At 53.2% G+C, this 15,886-nt stretch overlaps 1 protein-coding gene across 2 annotated transcripts; it reads left to right on the forward strand.

Moving 5' to 3' along the window:
• Window positions 1-1,948: 1,948 nt before the first annotated feature.
• Window positions 1,949-15,359, forward strand: FDFT1 (farnesyl-diphosphate farnesyltransferase 1; the record flags this gene model as incomplete). 2 transcript variants are annotated; one of them, XM_080340956.1, is made up of 8 exons in its annotated part: window positions 1,949-2,050; window positions 3,078-3,175; window positions 7,994-8,177; window positions 9,594-9,722; window positions 10,726-10,917; window positions 11,904-12,080; window positions 12,765-12,917; window positions 14,572-15,359. In XM_080340956.1, the coding sequence occupies 8 exons, from the start codon at window positions 1,949-1,951 to the stop codon at window positions 14,791-14,793; spliced, it is 1,257 nt and encodes a 418-aa protein (XP_080197082.1). In that variant the 3' UTR covers window positions 14,794-15,359. The 2 variants fall into 2 exon arrangements, with proteins under 2 accessions (XP_080197082.1, XP_080197081.1); XM_080340955.1 differs by lacking the exon at window positions 1,949-2,050 and having other exon boundaries at window positions 2,871-3,175.
• Window positions 15,360-15,886: the final 527 nt, after the last annotated feature.

The following is a 15,886-nucleotide window of genomic DNA, read 5'->3' on the forward strand; positions in this document are numbered from 1 at the left end:
GAGACAGCTGAGTCAATTGCAGAGATTGCAGGGTGAGATCTCATATTCTGATTTGCAGCAACTCGAGGTGCTCTGGTGAGACCCCCCCGCAGCTCTGGGATCCTCAGCACAGGATGCACATGGACCTGCTGGAGAGGGGCCAGAGGAGCCCCAGAAATGATCTGAGGCTGGAACAGCTCTGCTGGGAGAACAGCCTGAGAGAGTTGGGGTGTTCAGCTGGAGAAGAGAAGCTCTGGCAAAACCCGTCTCAGATGACAAGTTTGCGTAAGAAAAGCCAAGGATGGGGACAGCTCTTGTGCTTCAAAAAGAAACCTCCAGCTGGCCTCAGAGGGGGAAATCCACTGAAAAGAAGAAGCGAGAGAGAAGCTGGTGCACTGACACACACCACAAAAATTTGCATCCGGAGCATTTCTCTGTGGGTGCTGAATAAAGGGGACAAATACAGCAATCCACGCCCCTCCTTCCATGTTATTCTCTCTTCTCCAGGATCAGCGTGTCAGTGCCTTCCAACAAGAATAACTTTGACAACCTGACTTTGGGCACAGCTTTTTAGGGGAGCGTTGAAGAATTTTGCCTTCCTCTGCAGGCACAAAGGTTGGGCATGGCCAACACAAGACCCTGAGCAAGGTGCGGACCTGGGCTTTTAGCTGATGGGGCTTGTTCATACACCGACATGAGTCTTCACTCCTGATAAAACATTGGGGAGATGCTTTCCTGGAGGGACCAACTAGGGCGGGGGGCTGTACTTGCTCTTGTCTAAAGAGACCCCAGACTCCTATCTGTGTCACTGAATTTATTTCCATCTCTTGGTCCTCCTGCTCGCAGCATGAAACACACATTGTGGGGGTGGTTCCTTAGGACAAAATATTTGTCCAGTGTTGTGTTTGGGTTGGATGGAAGATGTAGGGATGGAGGCTGTGTCTTATACGTGCAGAATTCAGGTTTAGGGAGATCTTGGCCCGCTGAGAGAGGGGCCAGAGGAGCCTCAGAAATGATCCGAGGCTGGAACAGCTCTGCTGGGGGACAGACTGAGAGAGTTGGGGTGTTCAGCTGGAGAAGAGAAGCTCTGGGGAGACATTAGTGCGGCCTTTCTGTACTTAAAAGGGGCTGAGAAGAAAGATGGGGACAGGCTTTATAGCAGGGCCTGTTGTGACAGGACAAGGGGTGATGGTTTTAAACTGAAGGAGGGGAGATTGAGGACAGACATGAGGAAGAAATTGTTTACAGTGAGGGTGGTGAGAGCCTGTCCCAGGTTGGCCAGGGAGGTGGTGGCTGAACCATCCCTGGAGACATCCCAGGCCAGGCTGGACGGGGCTCTGAGCAACCTGAGCTGGTGAAGATGTCCCTGCTCATGGCAGGGGGGGCAGTGGGGGAGCTTTGGAAGGTCCCTTCAACCCAAACCATTATGCGTTCCTGGTGATCGAAAGGTGACCCCAGGTGCCACTCTAGGCGGGTCGTGACGTAAAACAAACAAATAAACCTCCCTGAGGTCTGACGCAGGGAGGCCATGACCGCACCCCGGGGGCTGCCTGAGGAAGAACGGGCGGTGGAGTGGGGCTGGTGACAGCGGGGCAGGGTGTTGTGCCTTCCCCACGCGCCCGAGCGGGAGGGGCTGCGTAGCAACGGGGCCACGCGTGGGCGTCCGGTTGCCCCGCCGCTGCCGCCTTCCCGCTCCGCCGGCGTGTGGCGACGGGCGCCGCTACCCAGTCAGCGCCGGCCGGCGGCCGTCACACCAGCCCCGCCGCCTTCCGATTGGCTGACGCTCCTCTGGTACGAGCGCCCTTCAGCCAATAGGTGCCCCGCCGGCCCACCGAGCGATGTACTGAGTGAGCTGATTGGCGGGAGGGAGGGGCAAAGGCGGCCCCGCCTGACTCCGCTTAACCACCGGGCGGGGAAGGGGGGGCCCGGCGGGAACGCGCGGTATCTGCGGGGGATCAGCGGGGGCCCCATGGAGCTGCTGAGGAAATGGCTGGGCCACCCCGAGGACATCTACCACCTGCTGCGGTTCAAGATGGGCGGCTACCGGGCCGTCATGCCGCGGATGGACCCGGTGAGCGGGACGGGATGTGATGCCGGGGCCGGGGGGAGGGGATGCGCTTCTCTGTCTCCATTGATCGGATGGTGCCCGGGAGGAAGAAGAGGAGGAGGGAGCTGTCATCTCCCTGCGCGAATGAGGCGTTGCCGTGGGTGAGCGTTCCACGGCCGCTGCCCCGGCCCGGTGTTACCCGTGGGCTCGGCTCGGTGGGATTCGCACCGTCTCGGTGCTTCCCGGGGGTTCCACCGACTCGGGGCTCTCAGTCATTGCACGGGCTCGGCGAGCACCGCACCGGCTCCGGGCATCGCACCGGCTGTTGGCTTTCGGTGCGCCGGAGCGGACCAGCCCGTACCGCGCGTTGCCCGGGGCCGGTACCCTGCGTGCATCGCACCGGCTCCCAGCCATGCGCGGGCCCGGTGCTTTGCATCGGCTGCAGGTTTTCCACGCATTGCACAGGTGCTTGACACTGGTCGTAGTGCATCGCGAACCCGATGCCACCGGCTTCATGTTTTCTGTGCATCGCGCCGGCTCCGAGCGTTGCACGGTCACGTTTGCATCGCACTGACTCAGGGTATTGCTGATCCCGGCTGCTTTGCAACGGATTCGTGCGTCCCGTGCGCTGCACGGCCCCGGTGCTTTCCGTGCATGGCAGCAGCTCCGTGCGCTGCACGGCCCCGGTGCTTTCCGTGCATGGCAGCAGCTCCGTGCGCTACACGGCCCCGGTGCTTTCCGTGCACGCCCCCGCCGCTGGGACGGGGCGGGCACCGAGCGGGTTAAGGGGGCGGGCGGTCCGGGGGGGGCGGAGCGGGCGGCAGCCCCCCGCCGCCGCGCCCCCATGGCGGCCAGCACCAAAGCCGTGTCCCTCTTCAAGCGGACACTGACGCTGTCCCCACCCCGGGGACCCCCACGGGCGCTGGGGCGGCTGCGGGGCGGCGGAGGGCGGGGGGTGCAGCAGCAACGCGGTGTCCCCGCCGCCCTCCCGGCCCCGCCGCCGGCCGCCCCCCGACTCCAACCGGCCCCTTGTGCCCCGCTCTGTCCGCAGGACTCACTGGGACGCGGCCTCCGCACCTGCTACCGCTACCTCAACCAGACCAGCCGCAGCTTCGCCGCTGTCATCCAGGCTCTGGACGGAGAGCTAAGGTGAGGGGAGGGCAGAGGTGTCTGGGAGTTGGGGGGTGTAATGTTCCTCCTGACACTGGGGGTCTCCGGGCGGTGGTGGGTGCAATGTCCCCCCAACACCAGCACTCCCCAGGGGGTGGTGAGTGTGATGTTCCCCTGACATGGAGGCTCCTTGGAAGGTGGTGAGTGCAATGGTGCAATGTCCCCCTGACATTGGGGGTCTCCAGGAGGTGGGGGGTGCAATGTCCCCCAAACACCGATGCTTTTCAGGAGGTGGTGGGTGCAATGTCCCCCGAACAATAGGGCTCCCCAGGAGGTGGTGGGTGCAATGACCCCCTGACACTGTGGGTCACCAGGAGCTGGTGGGTGCAATATCCCCCCAACACCAGGGCTCCCCAGGGGGTGGTGGGTGCAATGTCCCTGCAACACTAGGGCTCCCCGCAAGGTGGAGGGTGCAATGGTCAATGCCCCCCTGACACTGGTGGTCTCCAGGAGGTGATGGTTGTAATATCCCCCAAACACCAGTGCTTTCAAGAGGTGATGAGTGCGATGTCCCCCCAATGTTTCCCAGGAGATAGTGGGTTCAATGCCCCCCGCTCCGACACCAGGGCTGCTGGTGGGTACAACTTGCCGTATTTCTTTAACTATGCTGCTGGGAAAAGCTCTTTTCCCCCTGCTCCCAGTGCAGCAGATCGCCCAGTCACTGGGCTGGATTGGCTGGCAGACTCACCATACAGCCGTACGTGGGATTTCTCACGTCTGAGCTGGCTGCATGCAATTCATCCTCCCCCAAAACTGTTTTCTGAGCAGGCCTGTGGATGGGCACTACAGCTGCTTGGCCAGCAGGCGGTTAAACATGCCGCCTGGCCGTGTGCTGTTTGTGACACCCCGGGAATGTGTCCTGGCAGTGCCAAGGCTGGCGATGGCCTTCGGGATGGCCCCGGGGAGGTGTCACTGCTACTGGGAGGAGGTGAGCAAAAAACCCAGGGCTGACCGAGGCTCCGGACCCTGCCAGAAAGATGCATTTGGAAACAGCCGCCTCAAATACAGTGCAAGAGTTGGAGGTGGCTTGCTGCACACCCTTTATTTTCTGCTGTGCAAGTTTTGCTGAGCCATGCAGGAGAGTTTCAGATGGTAATAGTAACAGAGGATGCAAAGCTCAGCTGGCCCAGAGTCTCATGCATATATATATATATATGCTCTATATATTATATTCACACAGAAATAACTGATATCGTCATGCAGATCTCTCTCTAGTTAATCCCAAAACGGATTAATCACCAAAATCAGGGGTTCCTATGAGTGGCACTGGACACGTCTAATGCTGCGGTTGTGACCCTGCTGAGCGGCTGCAGGCACCACCCCGAACACTGGGTCATCTGTTGGGTTTCTGAGCCCTGGTTTGGTGTTTTGGATGGTGCCCCGTGGTTGTCGTCCAGCATTTATGAAATTGGTCATCTGCAGCCTGTTTTATGGGAAACGCAAAGAAATTCAGCGGCTTGGCTGGGGTTGTGTGGAAAGGAATGAGCGGAGCCAAGAATTAAGCTTTTTTTTTCTATGCTTGGTGTATTAGCTAATGTAGAAATTAAGAAAAAAAATAGGACAATTAATAAAACACCTTGAAATGTGTTAGCAGTGTCTGTATGGGGCATGTTTACCTTGATCTTCCCGCAGTTTTCCTTCTTGTTTGTCTTTTTTGTTCTTTAATCCTTGAATTGCAGCTTGCTCAGATCAGGAAGGCTCCCCACCCTCAGGGCACAGAATCATTTGCCTGGCATCTTAAAAATGTTTTTGCTGGATCTTCACAACCTGGGGCTGTGAAGGGGTTGCTGCTGAGTTACAGATTGCTGCTAAATTACAGCCGGCTCTGTAGCGGATCAGAAGAAGCTCATTTTCAAAGCCCAGTGGAGAGTTTAGGGACAAAAGAGGGAAATGCAAAATAGGCAGAATATAGGAATAGGCAGTTAGTTAATAGGGAGTTAGTTTTGCTGGACTGTGTTGCAGAAGTGCTTTCGTTGATGCTGTAATGGGGGTTAAGCTGATCTGTGGTTACACACTGCTTAATATTTGCCGCTGTTCTTGCTGGTTGGAGGAGCTCGGTGTGAGTTGGGGTCTGCGCCCCAGCCCCGTCCCCTCTCTGGCAACAACTTTGTTTGCTGCCTCTTTGGAGTGAAACCTCCTTGTTTGGAGGCTGGGAGAAGCATGAAGCTCTTGCTCCCTGGTTCACATCCCTGCTCCTGGGAGAGTTTCCACACGCCCCCCTCCAAGGACTGCTGGAAAATTGAGTGCTCAGAGCAATGCTCGCCAGCTTCGTGCACAGGACTTGAGCTAAAATGTTTGCTTTCTTCCTGCTTATTTTTTTTTGGCCCCATAAACCATGTGTCTTGCTGCCCAGCGCTGCGTCCAGCTCCATGGTTTGGGCATTTTCTTGGAAGGTGGGTGATGCAAAACTGTGGCTTCATCGGCAGGTGAGACAACATCATAACTCCTGGTGTTGGAGAGGGGAGGGATGGTGCTGGAGCCCCATGGTCCTGCCTGTCCCTGGGACCCTTTGGGATCAATTCCTGCAGGTTCAGCTGCTTTGTGGGGAGGACCAGCCTTGTGGTGGCAAGGAGAAAGTCCAACCTCTGCCATGAGCAGGGACATCTTCACCAGCTCAGGTTGCTCAGAGCCTCGTCCAGCCTGGCCTGGGATGTCTCCAGGGATGGGGCATCCACCACCTCTCTGGCCAACCTGGGACAGGCTCTCACCACCTTTCTGGTGGCACCAGAGTGACTGTGGTGGCAAAGAGAAGAGAGACCTTCTCACCTGGGAAGAGGGGAGCTGCACCTAGAACAAGGCTGGAGCTTGAGCCCTGAGATGGGACCAGGTTTGCTCTTTGGAAGCAGGCACTCCCAGCTCTGCAGAGGGGAGGTAATGATGGGATGTCCTCTTCCTAGCGCTGTCACTCATGTTTTCTGGTGGAGATTGTGGTTTTGATTGGCCTCTGTCATCCCCATGGATCTCAAGTTGGCGCCCAACTGGGACTGTGGTGCCTGGGAACCCTGAAGAGAAATGGGGAGCTGGAGCAGACCTCGCTCACTGCAGAGTTGTTTTTATGATATTTCATAGAATCATAGAACAGTTTGGGTTGGAAGGGACCTTCAAAGCTCATCCAGTGCCACCCCTGCCATGAGCAGGGACATCTTCACCAGCTCAGGTTGCTCAGAGCCCCGTCCACCCTGGTCTGGGATGTCTCCAGGGATGGGACATCTACCGTTTCTCTGGGCAACCTGGACCAGTGTTTCACCACCTTTGTTGTAAAGAAAAAAACATTATTCCTTTGGTTTGCCCAAATCACCATAGAGCTAAATCCAGGATATGACAGGATCTAGGGATGCAGATGCAGAAGTGGGTTAAATAAGTGTTTTTAACCATTCTGGGCTCTGGAGGTGTTTCTAGCTCTTCCCTTGGCACAGTGTGGTTGCGGGAGATGCTTCTGGGAGGTTCTGCTCTGCCTTTTCTTGGTTGCTGCTGGTGGAAGTTGCTGCTGGAGGGGAGTGGGAGTCCTGGGCACTTGTATCGTGTGGGGTGAACCTTTGCAACCCAGTTGAAATGGAATAACTCAGTTGTGCAAAGGGACAGGAGGGCACGAGGAATCTGGTCTGAGCACTCAGATGTGTAATTTGATGGACAGAGGTATTAAATATCCCTCAATTAAGCAAAAAACGCCAAATTTAACAGTATTGACTCTATGAGCCAGTTGGTTTTCCCTGGCTGCTTAATTACCGCTTGCATGTTGTCATCCCAGGATAGCAACGCTTTCATCTAGTAATTAGCACTTAAGCAGCCCAAGCTAGTTACCATTTGTCAAACAATTAAAAAATGCATCATCTCCTTGAAGTATCACTGTGCTCATTTAGAGCTCAGGGATTATTTTATATAAATCCTGGAGTCTAGGCTGGTTATTTTTCACCATCAGGACTTCTATATTTCCTTCAGCTGCAGAAATATGGACCCCGGATGGGGAAGTTGATCTCCTTATTCCCCCCAAACAGGTTAAAAGGATGCTGGGTGCAGAGGAAGGAAGTGATAATACAAGTACACCCATTTTTTTTCCTCTTCCTTATTTTGCATTAATTTTTTCCAACCAGTTTTGGCCTCAGGCTCTGTCCTGTGGGTCCTGGCAAGCGCTGGCTTTGCCTACAGGGTTGGATTTGGCAGTTCCCAGGGAGACCTTACAGGTCCATCCATTCCCCAATGCACATCTTAGAAAGCCAAAAGCCGTGCTGTAGTTCTCTGCATGAAGGGAAAAAACTGTGTTTTCCCATCCCAGCTCAGTCGTGCTGCAGCTTTTGCAGCGCTCAGCCCATGAGGAATTTGTGTGGAGGCACCTCTGGTCCTCAGGTTCAAGGAGATGCTGAGCCAAGGTGGGCTGGGAGGTGTTGCTGGTGATGCTTTCCATCCCTAACCTGCTCCTGTGACCCGAGCAGCACGTTTCTAACACATTTATTTTATGTTCCCTGGGAAGGTGACACCCTGGATCTAGTCCAAGATGTCCCTGCACATTGCAGGGTTGGACTAGATGAGTTTTGAAGGTCCCTTCCAACCCAAACCATTCTATGGTTTGATAGAAGAGGGGTTGGACGTGGACATCCCTTGACCAAAGCTGGTTTCCACACTGTAGGAGACACTGGGATACAATGGTGTGGTCTGGGAAAGTTTTCATATCACTGTATATGAAGGACTGTATTGCTTGAAATGCAAAAGCGAATTGTTCTGAAAGTGCTTGTATCTCCCAAGGCATCAGTGACAAGCAACCTCAAGTAAGGGATGATTGTCCTTTTCTCTCCTCCTCAGACATGCCGTCTGTATATTCTACCTGGTTCTCCGTGCCCTGGACACTATAGAGGATGACATGACCATCAGCTTAGATGTCAAAGTCCCAATGCTGCACGAGTTTCACTCCTATCTGTACCAACCAGAGTGGAAATACATGGAGAGCAAGGAGAAGGACCGGCAGGTGCTCGAGGACTTCCCCACGGTGAGATGTCCACCTCCTTGCTTCAGCTGCCTTATGTCACCTTGGTTGTTTCTCCATGTCACACCCAAGCTCATTCAGTCCCCACTGACCCTGTAGCTCTTGGGGCTGGACACAGAGCTGGAGTGAGAAACCCAAGTATTGTGCAGTTCCCTGTATGAGCCAGCGGTGATCTGGCTGTGGAGAGCGGCAGCTCTGAAAAGTGGCTTTTTGCCTCTGCTGTTGGAAGAATAAACGACTTTCTCCTTGTGGAGAGAGATTTGGATTTGTGCCCCACCACTGAGCTGGGTGTCACCCCTAATAAACAGGGAGAGGACAAAGCTTGCCTGGCATTGGCTTATGGATGGACCAGCGTTTGCAGTGGTCCTGAGGCATCTGCTCTGGAGCTACAGGGGTCTGTGTGCACATCTTTGACCTGATAATAGGATAAAAACCACGTGCTTTCTGTAGCAGTAGGAATGGGGTAATTGTTTCGAAAACTGAGATGTGCTGTAAATTTTGATGCTGAGCCCTGGGATAACAGTGGCCGTGCCTTATCTGGGTGGGATATCTATAGGAGGTGACTGTGTCACAGGATTCTTGATGTATAGGTAGGTGTGCAATTAGAAAAGCTTTAGAGAAGGTGTTTTTGCGACTTCGTTGTTCTTTCTTGGTGTGCTTGTGTTACTCAGGCAATCAGAGATCATATCCAGGGGTGACTTCAATAGTATTTGTTAGAGGTGCTCTCTCTGTACTGAATTCAAGCCGTTGAGACAGAAGCAGAGCCGATAGGTTTATTTTACAGAGTGACTGAGACACGGGCTGGCTGTACTTACCCACTGATGGAAAATGAAGCTCAGCACAATAAAACGTGATGTTCCGCAGTTTCGGGAAGGGGAGGACACGCTCTTAAGTTATTTTTTTCAATGTGAGAGCGACTGAGTCACTGAACCATGTTATTGGACACGCAGAAGAAAGATTTCATGCTTTCTCTTGTCGCTTGATGCTTTTCCAGTTGTGCAAAATGTGCCTTGAGGAGAACAGAGCTCCAGAATCCTCCCATCTTTTCCCATGGTTGGCGTGGTGGGGATGCTCTCACAAATTACAAAAAAACCCAGCAACTCTGTGCACCAAGCGTAGGTAGTTTTGTCCCGCGACTCCCAGATGATACCGCTCCAAGGCCACAGAGCCTTCCCAAAGATACTGCTGTGTCTGATCTGCCGCCAGAGACCGAGAACAGACTGAGCTTGTGCTTTAGGGGCCTTGAAACAACCCTGGTTGTGGGAGTTGTCCTAGATCTCCAGCCAGGGCAGGATAACAGCTTGGTAAACAGTCCCTTTTTTTTAAATTGTTATTATTTCTTAATAAATCTTGATCTCTGCTATTTATTCCTGACGCTGTCTTTGTTTTTGTTTTCCCTCGTGATGGTTTGTGCTGCAGATCTCCATGGAGTTCAGGAACCTGTCAAAGGTCTACCAGGACGTGATTTCGGACATCTGCCGCAAGATGGGTGTGGGCATGGCAGAGTTCTTGGAGAAGAAGGTGGACTCCCAGCACGAGTGGGATAGGGTAAGTCAGCCCACAGGAGTGGACTGAACATGAGCAGGGTCCACATTGTCTATGGGGACAGAGGAGACAGAGCATCTCTGTAGGGAAGAGGGTTCAGCTGGATGAATGAGGCTTGGGAAGGCTTTGGGAGGCTGCTGGTCCTGTGGGTAATGGGAGGATGGCGTGGGTTGTTGGTGTTGCCCACCAGCATGTGTGTTGAGTGACCCATCACATCAGCTGTTTCCCTGTGGATGATTCATTCGGCTGCTGGAAGCAAAGCAGCACCTTGGTGGGACATGGTTGGTGAGGTGTTTGCTGGGGGTGGGAAAGCTGAGATGTCCCGGAGAGGAATGTGAGAATGCAGGGCTTGAGAGTCCCTGCAGTGCTGGTCCAGCTCTGGGTCCTCAGCACAGGACACACATGGAGCTGCTGGAGAGGGGCCAGAGGAGCCCCAGAAATGATCCGAGGCTGGAACAGCTCTGCTGGGGGACAGGCTGAGAGAGTTGGGGTGTTCAGCTGGAGAAAAGAAGCTCTGGGAAGACCTTATTGTGGCCTTTCTGTACTTAAAAGGGGCTGATAAAAAGATGGGGACAGACTTTTCAGCAGGGCCTGTTGTGATAGCACAAGGGGTGATGGTTTTAAACTAAAGCGGGGGAGATTCAGGCCAGACATTGAGGAAGAAATTGTTTGTGCTGAGGGTGGTGAGAGCCTGTCCCAGGTTGGGCAGAGAGGTGGTGGATGAACCATCCCTGGAGACATCCCAGGCCAGGCTGGACGGGGCTCTGAGCAACCTGAGCTGGTGAAGATGTCCCTGCTCATGGCAGGGCTGGCACTGGATGAGCTCTGAAGGTCCCTTCAACCCAAACTGTTCTGTGATTCTATGAACTTGCAGAAAATGTACTGTAAATTACATCTGAGCATCATTTTTGCCAAACCCACTGTGGCAAACCAGCAGCTGTTTGTAACTTCTCCTTTATTTTTCTTGTTTTTCTTTGGTGCCCCTTGCCCCCTTGGTGCTTTGCAGTATTGTCACTACGTTGCTGGGCTGGTGGGGATCGGCCTTTCCCGTCTCTTCTCTGCATCAGATCTAGAAGATCCCATCGTTGGGCAGGACACAGAACTGGCAAACTCCATGGGCCTCTTCCTGCAGAAAACCAACATAATCCGTGACTATCTGGAGGACCAGCAGGAGGGAAGGGAGTTCTGGCCCAGAGAGGTGAGGGGAAAACGCTGCCTTGGACCAAGTGTTTCTGTTTTGTCTCTTTGGAAAATGCTGTAAGACTGAAGGTGCTGTTGTTGCTGCCCTGACACAGGGAGTTACATGCTCTCATTAGAAAGGTTCCTGCTGGAATTTTCTTTGAAATCCTCAAAGTCAGAGGTTTTGTTGGTGTCCGTTGATAATCTTCCATAATTCTGTGCAAGACCTGGAATGGATGAAGCGAACCATCCATGCTTCCCATCTCAGGAATGTTACAGGGTGCGAAAGGTGCACAGCTACGATTGTATTGTCTCTCATGTACCTCTAAATCCAAGTTAATTAAGACTTGAAGGTCTGCTGTAATTTTAAGACCCTGCAGTCAGGCAGGCCTGCAGAAGATCACTGCTGTTGGTTGTGCATCTTCTTGATATAACAGTTCTAAAGCCAGCTGGCTGATGAGTCCCACATCTATCTACAGCTGTCTGTGGGGACGAGGTGACGTCTCCCCACACTGCCAAGGACTTTTTGGGCAAGTTGTTCCCCTCTCTGTTACGCTGGCTCAAGGAATGAGGGAAAATAAGACTGGGTGAGATCTCTAGAGAGAACCTTGTCTGTTCCCAAAGGCAGGAGCGGCTCTGCCTGTGCCTGACAGATGCTTCTCTGCTTGTCTTAAGGCTCTCCAAAAATTTCTCTCTCCATTTTCCACGTGGCTCACATGTCTCATAGAGCATTTCTTGATGTCAGCCCAACGTGTGACACGTCTTTTCCTCACCCTGCCTAGAGAAGATGTGTTGCATCCTTCCTATTTATGATCCCTCATTATATGCAAAGGCCACTGTCATGTCTCCACAGCCTGTCCTTCCTTTCTTTAGCCTATTAAGCTTCAAGGCCTTTGTGGGTCTCTGGTAGCTCTTGTTGCTCTCTCAGACCTCAGGCTGTTGTTGCTGTCTCTCTTGTGGCATGAATGTATCCTCCAACTTGTGCATTCTTATTTTGATGTCTAGGTTTGGAGCAGATACGCAAAGAAGCTCTCAGATCTTGCCAAACCAGAGAACATCGATATGGCTGTCCAGTGTCTAAATGAGCTCGTCACCAATGCCCTCCACCACGTCCCTGATGTCCTCAAGTACTTATCCCGCCTGAAAAACCAAAGCGTCTTCAACTTCTGCGCTATCCCCCAGGTGAGTTACGTTTTCAAATGGTTCTTCACTGCCTGCAGCCCACCTAAGGAGAAGCTGGAGGTGAAGCAGGTTATGGTAAAGGGTCTAGAGAACAAGTCTTATGAGGAGCTGCTGAGGGACTTGGGGGTTCAGCCTGGAGAACAGGAGCTGAGGGGAGACCTTCTGATCTCTGAACTGCCTGAAAGGAGCTTGGAGCCAGGGGGAGTCGGGCTCTGCTCCCCAGGAACAAGCGTCAGGAGCAGAGGAAATAGCCTCAAGTTGCGCCAGGGGGGGCTTACATTGGATATTAGGGAATATATCTTAACAGAAAGGGCAGTCGGGCATTGGAACAGGCTGCCCAGGGCAGTGGTGGAGTCACCATCCCTGGAGGGGTTTAAAAGGCATTTAGATGAGGTTCTTAGGGGTGTGGTTTAGTGGTGGGCTTGGCAGGGTGAGCTTAACAATTGGACTCCAGCTTAGAGGTCTTTTCCAGCCCAATGATTCTATGATTCTGTGCATCATGTTGGTATTGGCCTGTTTTATTCTCCCTCTCTATGATCTCTTCTTTCCTGGTACCGGGTGTTTCCGCTGTCGATGAGATTGTGGCTTTGCTCCAGTGTCTTGCCCTCGATTTCTCGAGGACTGAGGTTACTCCCTTGGCAAACTCCTTGCGATGCAGTAAGGACTCTTGGTGTTTCTCCATAGGTGATGGCCATTGCCACGTTGGCTGCCTGCTATAACAACAAGCAAGTGTTCAGGGGTGTCGTGAAGATCCGGAAGGGACAAGCCGTCACTCTCATGATGGATGCCACCAACATACAAGCTGTCAAATCCATCATGTACCAGTATGTGGAAGAGGTAGGTTGAGCAGCTTCTCTCGGGTCACTTCTGGTTGTTCCAGTTTTCCTTCCTGGAGTGGAATTGGGGACACGAGTGAATCTGTTAATCCTTTCCTTACATCTGTCAGTGCAGTGGTGGCAGGGCATGGTGACCCTGATGTGGTTTTGGCCTGGACCAGACTGACTGCTTGATGTGTTCCTTTGAATGCACCCTTGGCCCGTGTTGAGATGTAGAGACTGAGGTCCTGCCGTCCTTCTGGTAGAGAACAGAGTGAATTTTAGAGTTGTCCTATGCAGGGACAGGAGTTGGACTCAATGATCCTTGTGTGGGTCCCTTCCAACTCAAGACACTGAGCAGGCACAGAGGACCTTTCCCGCAACACACCTCTGCACATGTTGCATCATCTCCCCATGGGCTGCTCCAGCGAGCAGTCCTATTTTCTCTGTGTCTGTAGCTGCAGCATGATCTGGTGGTGGTTTCTTTGTGCTCCATGGCCAACAGTAAACATGGTGATTCAAGCAGTGAGACTCCCAACTTCAGGGAACTGCAGAGGTTAAATGTTCATGTGGAGGAACATCTGGTGGATAGATTCATGGGAAAAAAACAAAGCCCCCAAACCAACTCCACTGAGGGTTGTTAAATAAAAAGGTGTTACTTCTACACCAGGGAGACCCCAAAACATATGTTTTTAGAGCTCACTTTGCAGGTTGGCCAACCCCATGACAAGGGACAGTGACACGTTAGCCCAGAGGAGGATCTCTGCTAGTGCACGCCTCCCTGGGACTTGTGCTGACAAGTATCATAAAGGCCATGGGGTTTGCACACCGTGAAGAGAAGATCCCAAAAGACCATGGGGTTATCTGAAGAATCATAGAATCATTTTGGTTGGATGAGACCATCAGGATCAATTCCAACCATAACTCTAACACGAACCCATGTTCCTAAGAACCTCGTCTAAGCGCCTTTTAAACCCCTCCAGGGATGGTGACTCCACTGTTTCCTGGCAGTCACTGTGTGCTGCTCACACTGGGCTGTCCTCCCTGGTTTGGGGTGGGCTGCAGTGAGCCAGGATTGCCAGACAAGAGACGGTGGTCGCAGCAACACCAGTTGTGATTGAGGGACTGTGGCTGGTGCCGTGTGTTCCATCTCCCATTGCGGGGTGCCCTCAAGAGGCTGCTGGGCTTAGTGCACTTCGCAAGGGAAATGGCATCCCTGGCAGCCCCATGGTGCTCCACCACCGAGCTTCCTCTTAGAATCATAGAATCATTTCAGTTGGAAGAGACCTTCAGGATCATTGAGTCCAACCATAACCTAACCGAACTCTAGCACTAAACCATGTCCCTAAGAACCTCATCTAAATGCCTTTTAAACCCCTCCAGGGATGGTGACTCCACCGCTTCCCTGGGCAGCCTGTTCCAATGCCCAACAGCCCTTTCCGTTAAGAAAACTTTCCTAATATCCAATCTAAACCTTCCCTGGCACAACTTGAGGCCATTTCCTCTTGTCCTGTTACTTGGGAGAAGAGACCAACACCCTCCATGCTCCAACCTCCTTTCAGTCAGTTGTAGACAGTTGGGGACATAGTAGCACTTAAGGCTTCCTCTTCCACTCCATGATCCTGTTTGTCTCCTCAGCCTTGGGTGGGAAGCATAACTCCTTCTCCCATCCCCAGATCTACCAGAAGATCCCAAGCGCAGACCCGTCGTCCAACAAGACGCAGCAGGTCATCGCCACCATCCGCGCCATGAGCTTCCCTGGTGGCCCCATGGTGTCGCGCCACCACTACTCGCCCATCTACCTGTCCTGCGCCATGCTCCTGGCCGCCCTGAGCTGGCAGTACCTCAGCACCATCTCCAAGGCCACCGAGGAGTACGTCCAGGCGGGAGAGAACTGATGGAGCGTGGGGGGAAGATGTGGTTGGTGGATGGACAAGAGGTAGGAGGCTCCTGGTCCCCTGCCAGAGGGGACAGCCGGGCAGCGGGTGCCATGGGGCCGGGGACAGTGATGAGGATGGGACACCAGGGAGCTGCATCGCGAGGGGGACAGCGCGGCATTGCCGGACCCTGCTCCTTGTCTGCTTGGATTGTTACAAAAACTAATCGGAGTCTTATTGAGGTTTTTTTTTTTCCCTTCCTTCCTGTTGGATGATTTACCTGAAATTTGATTTTTTTGTTGTTGTTGTTGTTAGGATGGTTTTAAATGGAAACTCCTATTACCTCTTTTCTTGCTTGAGATTTGAGACACTTTTCCAGCTCAGAGCTGAGCAAAACCTTCTGGGTTTTGCCTCCCTTTTGTTGTTTGTTTGTTTGGTTTTGTTCTTTTTAAGCAGCCTGTCCCCCATGGCCTCCAGTGCCTGTTCCCCAATGGAGAGATGCTGCTTCAGCCAGGAGAGGAACACGCTTCCTTACCCAGGGAGAAAGTTCTGGCCACCTTCTGGCCCTCAGCCTGGGCTGCTTGACTTGCTCCAGCTTAGCAAGAGGCCGAGGCAATCCACATTTGTGTTGTGCTGAAAGAGGCTGCTAGGCTTGAAACAAGCCCTTTTAATGTTAAATTCGTAGGAGGTGGGATGCTCTGTCCGCTGTGACGCTCCCCCCAGCTGAACATCACCTATTGCAGCTCCCTGTCTTCTATCAGATGCCACACTGCGCTTGCACAGCTGCGGATTTTAGCAGCTGGGGAGGTGGTGAGATGAAGACGGGAGCTGTTTGCACGGCACTGAGGTGATAACCCCAATACATGGCACCCCTGTGGGGTCTGAACCCCTTCTACAGCCCAAGGGAATGGGTGGCCATGGCAGCAGCTCCAGGGGAGTGAGTGTCTGCACCATACTGTTCCCCAAGAGGTGGTTTTGGCCACCAAAAAGGCACCAGTGGTCCCTGCTGTGGGGATGACCCACCGAGAGGGTGGCCAGGACCGGTTTCCTTGGCTCCAGCTCGAGATGATACTTTGGGTTAGACCAACATGAACTGGAAGAGGCTTCTGCTGCT

This window comes from Nesoenas mayeri, assembly GCF_963082525.1.
Source record: "Nesoenas mayeri genome assembly, chromosome: 3".
In the NCBI taxonomy this organism is placed as follows: domain Eukaryota; kingdom Metazoa; phylum Chordata; class Aves; order Columbiformes; family Columbidae; genus Nesoenas; species Nesoenas mayeri.